This window comes from Nomascus leucogenys, chromosome 17 (genome assembly GCF_006542625.1).
Source record: "Nomascus leucogenys isolate Asia chromosome 17, Asia_NLE_v1, whole genome shotgun sequence".
Classification (NCBI taxonomy): domain Eukaryota; kingdom Metazoa; phylum Chordata; class Mammalia; order Primates; family Hylobatidae; genus Nomascus; species Nomascus leucogenys.
The window spans coordinates 38273137-38284252 of NC_044397.1; the positions used below are offsets into that span (position 1 = coordinate 38273137).

The window sequence follows — 11116 nt, forward strand, 5'->3', positions numbered from 1 at the left end:
CTGGCCTGGATGGATTATTTTAGCATGGTCTATTCCACCCTCTTCCCCTCCTAAGCATGTGGCCTCTGATGTTGCTTCTTAGGGGATGCAGCCTTGGATATGCCCCAGTCACCCTGAGATGACAGTGGTTTGGGAAGGTCTCTATTTGACCATCTTTTTCCCTGACCACACCCAGTCATTAAGCTCTACTAATTGTTAGTTGATTGCTCTATTGTTCTCTCTCTCTCTCTCTCTCTCTCTCTCTCTTTTAATAAAACCTACACCTGATAGAGCTCTATTGTTCTCAACATTCCCCTGGGGCATAAATTGTCCCAATCAGACTAATCCAATCAACTTTAGGCTCATTTTTAAAGAGATAGGTCCCAAGGTCAGTGTTTGAGATTTGTTCTGACCCCAGAAGGACACCTCTCAGTGGTCTCCTTCCCTGTCTCTTTCCAGAAAACTAGCCAGCCTAAACTTCAGCCCGCATCTCTAAGGAATCTACCAATCTCCAATTGTCTTTCACCACAATCTCTACTGTTTTTGGAGCAGCCTTAGGCATCAACCTTCCACATTCAGTCGCCGATGATGTCAGTGCTTTTGGGAACCGACTTGGAATTCTCTGTGCTACAGCCCGCCTCACTTTCTGGGCAAAATCTCTGTGCCATTGCTGTATAGCTGGGGGATGGGACAATCTATGCTTCCCTCTGAATGACACTCCTGATTTAGAGGCTGAGCACTCAGTGGAGGAGAAGTAGCCTCAGGTCTTTTTGGCTTGCTTCTCCCACCATAGAAACTCTGTTTTGGTTTTTTTTTTAGGTGAAGTCTTGCTTTGTCACCCAGGCTGGAGTGCAATGGCACGATCTTGGCTCACTGCAACCTCTGCCTCCTGGGTTCAAGCGATTCTCCTGCCTCAGCCTCCCAAGTAGCTGGGAGAGGTGCTGCACAACGATTCCTATGGAATCATTATTAATTGGTCCCCTAAGGGGACGTTCAGCTTAAATTGCACCTCTCAGTCTGCGTGCCACAGTCACACTATGTTCAGATGATCTGAACAAAATGGTCAGATGGTAGAAATAATAAGTATGGCAAAAGTTCCTATTATCTGGAACCATGGCGGTATAATGGCACCTCAACCTCAATGATATGGCCCGCTCTAGGAGCTAAACATAAGTATTTGTAGAAACTATTAAATGCTCTTTATAAGACCAAAATTTGGAAAAGAATAAAAAAGCATCTAGAAGCGCACTCTACAAACTTGTTTTTGGATATAGTAAAATTAAAAGAACAAATATTTAAAGCATCCTAGGCACACCTGAGCTTAATGCCAGGAACTGGAGTGCTTGAAGGAGCTGCAGACAAATTAGCAGCTAGTAACCCATTAAAATGGATAAAAACACTTGGAAGCTCTGTGATTTCAATGATGACTGTGCTTTTAATCTATGTTGTTTGTCTTTGTATAGTCTGCAGATGCAGATTCCAACTCCGACTCCTGTGAGAAGTAGCTCACTATGACAAAGCTGCCCTTGCTTGCTTTTATCTCTTTGCAAATCAAAGAAGGGAGACATGTTGGGAGCAAGCCCCCCAAAATCTGGCCATAAACTGGCCCCAAGACTGGCCATAAACAAAATCTCTGCAGCACTGTGACGTGTCCATAATGGCCCTAACGCCCAAGCTGGAAGGTTGTGGGTTTATGGGAATGAGGGCAAGGAACACCTGGCCCGCCTGGGGCGGAACACTGCTTAAAGGCATTCTTAAGCCACAAACAAAAACATGAGCGATTTGTGTCTTAAGAGCGTGTTCCTGCTGCAATTAATTCGGCCCATCCCTTCGTTTCCCATAAGGGGTACTTTTAGTTCATTTAATATCTATAGAAACAATGCTAATGACTGGTTTGCTGTTAATAAATACGTGGGTAAATCTCTGCTTGAGGCTCTCAGCTCTGAAGGCTGTGAGACCCCTGATTTCCCACTTCATACCTCTATATTTCTGTGTGTGTGTGTGTCTTTAATTCCTCTAGTGCTGCTGGGTTAGGGTCTCCCTGACTGAGCTGGTCTCGGCAGGAGGACAGTTGGAGGGTCTGTCAGATGCTGAGGCCTGAGGAGTGGGGGCAGGGCTGGATCTGGAGGGGACAGTGAGGGGATTGTCAGGGAAAGCAGATCAGATGTGGAGACAATTAAGGGGAATAGAAAAGGGAAGAGGTGGCAAAGGCCTGAGGAAGTGTTAGGGGCCAAAGAGAGAACTTAGAGGTCATCAGAAGTAGTGGGGTCTGAGATGATGGGGACGGCGTCACCAGTGATGATAAAAGCCTCACTGCAGTGGGCAAAGCAAGTGCCAGGGCAGCTGGACTCACCCTGGGTGATGGAGAGTTTGGTCCCCTCGATGGACTGCCACTGCTGCCTTTCTGATCTCCGTGTGTCCAGTCCAACTCAGCAGAAATACACAGACTGGTCCTTCCTCCACAGGTTCGAGATCCTGAGGAAGTCACTCTTCTGACCCTCTGTCCAGTTCAGAAAGAGCCGGTTCGAGTAATCTTTGTGAATGGAAGGCGGCCTTGTGCTGTAGAAGAACTGCCCGTGGAAGTGGCCCCGTCTCCAGGATATTTTCATGTTGGGAGCTGTGGCTAACTCCCAGGGGTGACAGAAGGAGAAGGGGATTTCCACAGAGCCACCCATGGGGGCTGAGAGGTGTTTTGGTTGAGTGACCCAGAAAGGGTAGTTTGGACCAGATCCTGTGGAGCCACCTAGAGGAGGGAGGGAGTGAGTGGGGGAGAGACCGTGAAGCCACCGCGAGACACAAAGAGGGTGACCCCAGACCCTCCGGCACCTTCACCCACAGGCAGTCATGTGACAGGTGGCTGGACTGACCTCTGGCCTGGGTCTCCCACTCTTCAGGCATGGGGGAGGGAGCAGGGGGAGAGGATGGGGGCACCTGCCCCTGTGGGACCTGCCCTCGTTTGCTGGGGGTGGGAGCCTGGGCCCTCCCCTTTTGTCTCAGGTTGGCCCCTCCTGTGGTTTGGGCAGAGCCCACACCTGGGCGGTCCTGGGCACTCACCAGCCTAAAGAAATACTGGCGGCAGCAGCAGAGGCCAACCCATGGCCTTGCTCTCCTTCAGGAGATGGGGAGACCAGCACAGCGGTCCAGGCACGAGAGGGGCCCTGTGGAGGGGCTGCCTGGGGGTTGAGGTGAGTGGGGAGAGCCGGGCTCAGGCTCCGCAGAGGGCTGTGGGGGCCGGGGGCCTTCCCCAAACCCGTGCACCTCCAGGGTGACCAACACTTCCTTTATCCATCTGGCTTCTTTTCCCTTATTGCAAAAGGGCCTCCCTTGTGGTGTCAAGTCAGCCCTGCCCAAGGGCCGCAGTCCCCGTCCTCCTGCTGAGGGGCTGGGCCTGACCTTGGTGGCTGGGCCCCTCCCACCTGGATCCCTGCAGCCCCCACCTCACTCGGCCTCACTTCTCATCCTTCTCTCTGCCCAGGGCCAGTGCAGGATCTTTCAGGAAGAGGAAAGGCGGGCCTGAATCTCTGCCCTGCTGCACCCCCGATTCAGTCCTCAGAGAGGAGAAAGAGGGAGCCGGTGGAGATCACAGGCGCTCAGCCCCCAGCCCAAGCACCAGAGCCCCCAGCTTTTCCTCTGTCCCTCTCCCTCCCTGGCAGGGGCTCCCATGCAGTCCCCAGGCACTACCACGGCCCAGCTGGCCACTTCCCGCCCCAGGCCCACTCCCCTGGTGCAGGGACCACAATCTTGCTCAAGGGGTGAGGGGGATGATGGTCCCCTACACAGAGTCTGGTCCTTCTGGAGGCCACCCCTTGACCCTCCGACATGAGACTGGATCTGCAGAGTCCCCTCTGACCTCCTCGCCTTACAAAGGAGGGGACAGAACTCGGAGAAGCCCTGTCCCAGGCCACATGACTTGCAGTGGCAGGTCCAGGACTGGAGCCCCCTCTACCTGGATCTCTGGGCCTCAATTTCTGAGTGCAGGAACTCAGGGGTGGGGGAGCCCCAGGAGGTCACTCCCTCCACACACCTGAGCCTCTGGCTGAACCAGAAGGTTCCTTGGACACTGAAGGATGTGAAGGCTCAGAGCAACAGTGGGCACCCCGCACACAGTCCTGGGCCCGTCTCTAACAGGGGGATCTGCCGGCCTTTGCCCGGGGGTGGTCGCTGCAGCGGGGAGCTTTGGTGGCCCACAGGGCTCCCTCCATAGGAGGCTCTGCCCACCCTCTCCAGGGGAAGTGGCATCAGCCTTCTTGAGACAGACGCAGGCAGGGACGGGCCTCCCTTCTCTGCTCAGTCTCTTCCCTGGTCCCAGTAGGCTCCTCTGCGCCTCCCAGGGCCAGCCAGGCCGCCCTGCCCTCTCTCCCTTCACAGGCCTGAGGAAACAGGTTCCCCATGCTCAGGAAACCCCTCCGCCTGAGCCAGGCCCTAAACACTTCACCCCACAGGGAAAGTGAGGCACAGGGGCTTTGGACTGAACTGGTCCCACCTGCAAAGGTGGGCTGAAGAGAGGACAAGGGACCCCCTGGCTGTCTGGGCAGGGCCTCAAGAGGGTGGCTCGCCCTGCCTGAGGACTTTTTTTTTTTTGAGATGGATTCTTGCTGTGTTGCCCAGGCTGGAGTGCGGTAGTGCGACCTTGGCTCACAGTAACCTCTGCCTCCTGGGTTCAAGTAATTCTCCTGCCTCAGCCTTCCAAGTAGCTGGGAATTACAGGTGCATGCCACCACGCCCAGCTAATTTTTGTATTTTTAGTAGAGACGGGGTTTCCCCATGTTGGCTAGGCTGGTCTCGAACTCCTGGCCTCGAGTGATCTGCCCACCTCAGCCTCCCAAAGTGCTGGGATTACAGGCATGGGATACAATGCCCAGCCACTGAGGACTGACTGTTGGTTCCATTCCTGCCTTGCCCGTGGGCCGTGGGCCCCAGCTGGAAGGTCACCTGCTTACCAGGCTGCCGGAGGAGGGCACCACATAGAACTTTCAGCCAACAGCCTCTGGGTAGCTCCAGGGGGTACGTACTCCCCAGGGGCCTCAGGCCCGGTACCGCCACCTGCATTCTCCTTAGATGCAAGGTGCATGTTTATGTCACTTTCCAGGCCCTGGACCCGCTGAACCCCCATGGGAGATTTCTTCTGTGTCAGGATTTCTGCTCTGGGTGTGAGGTCTCCCGGGTGGTTCATCCTCCTTCCCCCAACAGCAGTGACAGGGCCTGGGGCTAAGGCTCTCTCACACAGGGGGCTTTTAGGAGGAAGTGGCCCTGGAGGAAGGCATGATTCCAACATGGGCAGAGCCTAAATCCAGCCCATTAGCCCAGCAGGTGGCCATGGGAGAGGCACGGGATACAGTGTTCAGGAGCAGGGGCAGGGAGGGGGCCAGGACCCTGCACATTTTGAGAACCGCTGCTTGTATGTCCCCACCTTCCCCCAACAACTATCCTCCTTTCCTCACCGGCCACGTCTATCCCTGCCCCAGCCCCCTGCCCCGCCTTGGCACCCACCCTGTTCCTGCTTTCCCCCTGAGATCAGGCATGAGGCACAGACATCTGCTCTCACTGCCTCCCTTCATGGTACTGGAGTCCTAGTCAGCGTGCTATGCCTGAAAGGAAATACAAGTGCTCTGTGTCTTCTTCAATTCTGTATTGATCTATTTGGCCTCCACCCATCACAGGGCCCATATTATCTACATTTCCTGCATTCTTGGCCTTTTTTTAGTGGGGGACATGGGCTCGCTCTGCCTGTAGGTGAGACTACAGGCACGCACCACAGTTCCCCTCTAATTTTTTTTTGCAGAGACTTGGTGTCACTATATTACCCAGGCTGGCCTCAATCTTCCAGGCTCAAGGCATCCTCCCAGCGTGCTGAGATTACAGACAAGAGCCACAGGGCTGAGCCCCTTGTACATTGCCAATGCTCTGGCATCTGGTGCCTCACTGACTAGGGAGAGACTCCCCCTCCCAGGGGTAGCTGACTGTAAAATTTTCACATCAACTTATTAAATCAGCTGGTCAATTTTGTTTTGCTCCTCCTTTGTCTGCTTCTTAGAGAAACCCAGCTTTCTGGAGACCCCCTTCAGGCTTCCCCTGAGACCTTACAAGCCCCACTGTTCACACCCCTGCCCCGGGTCCAGGGTACTCTTGCCTCTCTTCCTTCCCTCCCTGTCATCTTCCTCCTGGCGCTGCCTTCCTGACCCTCCTTGGGGACCTCTGCAGCACCCCTTCCTGTCTTCCTTGAGCCCCCAGCCCTGGAAGAACTGCTGAGCTGCCTAGGCCAGTGCTGAGGGCTTCTGGGAGGAGGAGGATGACCACCAGCTGAGGAAGGCAGGCCTGACCACCTGCAACCACCCTCTTCCCAATGCAGAGCTGGGGGCTGGATGGGGATGGGTCCTGGCAAGGCCACAACAGGGCCTGCCTGGGGAAGTGAGCTGGGCTGCGGAGGGTGATGCAGGTGGATGCAGCCTCTTGGCAGGCCGTCCCTGAGACGGATGTAGGGCGTGGTTCCTGACTGGCAGCTGGCACTTCCTGGGATGTCCCCCATGCAGACCCAGGGAAGGGCTGGGGGGCAGGTGCCCTTCCTCCCGAGGAGTACTCACCCCAGCTGGGGGAGCAGCCTCAGCCTGGCTCCAGAACGACACTGCCTTGCCACCTAGGGCCTGCCACGTTCCTGGGGACTCTCGAAGCCCAGACCCTCTCACTCACACTGTCTCTTGCAGCAAAGGCCCCATCAGGCCCAGGCTGTGAGGCCCCAAGCAAAAGGGTTGGCTCTGGATGGAACATTTTGTGGGGAGGCCCCCATGTCTGTGAAGGCCTCTGCCTGCCCCAAGAGGAGGTGGGGGAAGTGACTGAGGAAAGATTTCAGGCGAGTCCCCCTACTCTCCCACCCACTGCCTGACGCCAGCTGTGGAAGGAGGGCATCAGGACCCCAGTCCAGGCCACAGCAGGGAGCCCGGCAGAGGGACGCCGGGTCAAACCACAGGGACTTCTCTCAGGCCGAAGCCCCAGGAACCCTTGCTGTTGTCCTAGGACATGGTGGGATTGGAGCAGGGACCATCCCGCTGGGATCCCTCAATCCTAGCTAGGCAGCCACAGGTGTCCCTCAAGAAGCTCCCCCAACCCTCCGCCACCCCAAGAAGCCAGGACAGATCTCTAAGATTGGGACACTGCCCTCTCCCTGGGCCAAACCCAGCCCTGCAAGGAGGCCCCAACCCACTCTGGTTCTCATCTGGCTTCTGCCTCGCAGGGGTAGAGACTTCCTCCCCAATCTCTTCACCCCCAAAGAAGCAGCACAGCCGAGGCCCACGTCAGAGAAACTGTGTTGCTGACTTAGTCGCAGCAGGAAACGACTGGAATGGGGTAACTGTCACTCACACACTCACACCTGTGCCCACACCCCCCCACACATGCACACAGACCACATCCGCAGCAGGTGGGTCTGGCTAGGCACCTGTGGGACACTTATTGGAGGCCCAAGAATTAAGTAAGGGGGTGGCACCCAGGAGGCCTGGGAGGGGGAAAGCCCAGTGGCCTCATGGTCTCTCTCATCAAACTCCTAAGCGTCCTTCCATGGCCCTGGGCCGCCGAGGGTCAGGGAAAAGAGTGAGGCCAGGACAAGTGTGAGGAGGCCTCTCCCCTGCCTGAGCATAGAGTCCATTCTCAACAGAGACAAAGCTGCCACGTGCAGGAATGGGTGTGGAGGCCCAGGTGGCAGGGCCCTGGGGTGGGTGTGTGGCGTGGGTGGGGAGTGACGCCCACCAGGACGGCCCCCTGCGGGGGTGAGCTGTGTCCAAAGTAGCTGGGCGGCAGCTGGCGTTGATAGTGGCATAAGGGACGTGGAGAGCAGCCTGGGAGGCCTGGCTGGGTGCCTGCGCGGGGGGAAGGAGGGTCAAGTGAGTCTGCACAGCTTGGGCCCAGCCCTGGCCCCCCTGCCCCTGCCCCTGCCCCTGCCCCCTCATCCCCAAAGCAGGTCCCCTCCTCACCCATGCTCGTGCTCTCGGTGCCTGGGAGCTGGTGTGGGACGGCTGGAGCCTAGGGGCAGGGCTGGGAGAGAGCGAGGATGGTCAGGGCTCTGCAGAGCATGTGGCCAGCCCAGTGTCAGGGGGACATGGACAGGGACCAGGTCTCACCAGTGCTTCTGTCGACACAGCAGATGAAGGAGGTAGCCACAGCCAAAGAGGAGGACTCCTGAGACCCCCAAGATCCCGGCCAGGTCTGCCCGCAGAATGGGGGCAGGAGTCGGCGGGGCAGAGAGCCCTGGGCACAGAGACAAGAATCAGATGGGTGGCCAGTTCCCGAGCCCCTCCCTGCCCTCCTGGGCCCCTCGGCCCAGCCCCACCTGGGTCTGAGCTGGGCGGGAGGCTCCCACAGGCCTCCCAGGAGCCCTCAGGGAAGGATGCAAACTTGCAGCAGAAGGTGGTGTTGGCGCGGGGGCTGCTGGCCCCAGAGCCTTCCAGGGCGAGAGAGACGCTGCTCTGCGTTTCCCAGTGGGCCTGGCGAGCAGGGGCCCATTGCCGGATGCCATGTTCTGGGTGCAACACAGCCAGCGTGGTCCCCCCGGCACCATCTGGGCCCCCCCAGCTCACAGTCACCAGGGAGATGGAGCCAGACCCCAGGAACCCACAACGGATGGTGAAGGACGAGAGCTCAGCGGCCTCCATCTGAACTTGCACCCACACCTCCGGGGTCCCTGTGGAACAGCAGCAGGGTCAGTGGGCTGTTGTCCTACATCACCCTCCCTGCAGCCCCTGCCCCTCTCTGGTGCCGGCACTCACCCGCAGTGACACACAGGGTCAGCAGCACCCAGGGCAGGGCCAGGGTCCGGCGCCCCATGGCCCCCTCCAGTCTGGGTTCTGGGGGCTGCAGGGCTGGCACCTGTGCCTCTGCTCTCATCGCAGGAAGTCTTCATGTTGTCAGCAGCCAAACAGCCACTTCCTTCTCTCCTCTCACACCTTCCCCAGAGGTGGTGAACACAAGGTGGCTGATTCCCTTCTTAAAGTGACAGTGAGGGCCCACTTAGTCCCCAAGGCTGTGCTTCTGGGTAACAAGGCAGGGCGGCACAGGTGGGTGAGAACCCAGCCCTGGCTAGGCCTGGGGAGGCCAGGAGAGGGACAGAGAAACTGCCAGGGGCTATAAGGACTCCCCTTCCCTGGACAGCAAGGGGTGCCGGGCTTCCCTAGGAAAGGGCTCTGTCCCGCCCCTCACCCAGCTAAGGAATTTGGGAGGAGAAAGCCCCTGGGAGTGGGAAGCCAGCAGGGAGGACCTGAGAGCCAGCCCAGCGTGCGTGACCCGCCACCCATCTGACGTGGGTCCCACGCTTACACCTGCAACCCAGGCCTCCCCCACAACCCCCAGCCTGGCTCGCCCACTGCCCACTCATACCTCGTGATCTACCCTGAATGCACCCCATACTAGGCTCTGCCCCAGACACTGTCTCCCTCGTCATAGGTGATGGCAACTGGCTTCTGGCTGCTCGGGCCCAAAGCACAGCCACCAGTGCCTCTTCCCTTTCACCTCCAATGCACCAAGATTGTGTCTGCAAACGGCAGTCCTCTGCCCTGGCAGTGCAGGAGCCAGGAGTTGAACCCATGTGTCTCAGCAGGTTAAGCTGCCTCGCTAAGTTCGGATGTGACCTCAGAAACAGAGGCTACTCCAGCAATGCAAGATGCTTTATTTTTCGGCTTCTACCTATGCCGCCCAATCCCTTCACTGGGCCTAACTTACTGAACCAAATTAAGTATATTTCCCTCCAAGTTTCCCCAGGATTCTGGGCTCCTTTGCACACTACAGGTCTTCTCTAAACGCCCCGGGTTTATCTATCCTTTGGTGAATTTTCAACTCTTCTCCTTATTTCTCTGCCCTGTCCTGACCAAAAATCTTCAGTGCCTGTTTCTCTCTGCTATCCAAATCCCACACACATCTAGGGGTGAATCGATGAATCTGCAGTGATGAGTGACACGTTTTGTGAATCCTTTCTAGGATCTCAGTATTTCATCCTATCCCGAGGGAAGGCTCTAAAGAGCTCAAGGAAGACCTCACGATGTCAGTGTGTGAGAAGAAACCTTTCTCCCCTTCAATATCACACCCCATCATCCAAGCACGCACTCCTCTTTCATCCCATAAACCCCGGTCAGTGTCACCTGGAGTTATAAGGATGGGGTGACTTACCTAGTAACTGAAGACTCAGTAATCTGGAAAAAAAAAAAAAAAAAAAAAAAAAAAAAAAAAAAAAAAAAATCCCTTCACTTTATAACTCAGGAGATAACACCAACAAGTCACTTCTGGCAGAGCTCATGGCCACACTGCAAGTTAAAAAAGGTAAAGCGTTATTAAAAATAATCTTAAAACAATTATTCAATATTAACAGACAATGCCCCGCAGTGCCATGTGGGAGGCAAGCCACCCAGCTGCCAAGGCAAGAGACCGAGGGCACAAGCTGTTCCAGGATAATAAAGAAAATATATAGAATAAGAATAGTTATACTAGAAATAGATTATAGATATTATATATGAATATTACTGATCATTAATTTATAGCATTACTCTTTATTACAATATTATAATAATCTTTGTTCTACAATTATAACCTAGGAAAAACCAGGCCATACAGAGATAGGAGCTGAAGGGACATGGTGAGAAATGACCAGAGTGTGAGCCCTCTGTCATGCCCAGACAGGGCCACTAGAGGGCTCCCTGGTCTAGTGGTAATGCCAGTGCCTGGGAAGGCACCCGTTACTTAGCTGACCTTGGTCTAGAGGTAGCGCCAGTGCCTGGGAAGGCACACGTTACTTAGCTGACCGGGAAAGGGAGTTTCCCTTTCCCAGGGGGAGTTAGAGAAGACCCTGCTCCACCACTTCTTGTGGAAGGCCTGACATGAGTCAGGCCCACCCACAGCCATCCGGAGGCCTAACTCTCCCTGTGATGCTGTGCTTCAGCAGTCACGCTCCTGTTTCACTTTCATGTTCTGCTCTGTACACCTGGCTCCACCTTCTAGATGGCAGTAGCAGAATTAGTGAAAGTATTAAAGTCTTGATCTTTCTGAGAAGAGCATAGAAGATATAATGACGTAAACGGTCCTTTCTCTCTCTGCCTCGGCTACCTAAAAGGGAAAGGCCCCCTGTCCGGTGGACACGTGACTCACGCGACCTTATCAATCA

The 11116-nt window shown here is 55.9% G+C and overlaps 1 protein-coding gene and 1 pseudogene across 1 annotated transcript; both read right to left on the reverse strand.

Moving 5' to 3' along the window:
- Window positions 1-1970: 1970 nt before the first annotated feature.
- On the reverse strand, window positions 1971-5092 carry LOC115830811 (annotated as a pseudogene).
- Window positions 5093-7260: 2168 nt separating this feature from the next.
- Window positions 7261-10113, reverse strand: LOC100586211 (transmembrane protein PVRIG). Its single transcript, XM_003276580.4, has 5 exons — window positions 8736-10113; window positions 8300-8650; window positions 8091-8217; window positions 7944-8004; window positions 7261-7829 (listed from the first exon to the last, which is right to left on the reverse strand). The coding sequence occupies exons 1-5, from the start codon at window positions 8851-8853 to the stop codon at window positions 7509-7511; spliced, it is 978 nt and encodes a 325-aa protein (XP_003276628.1). The 5' UTR covers window positions 8854-10113; the 3' UTR covers window positions 7261-7508.
- Window positions 10114-11116: the final 1003 nt, after the last annotated feature.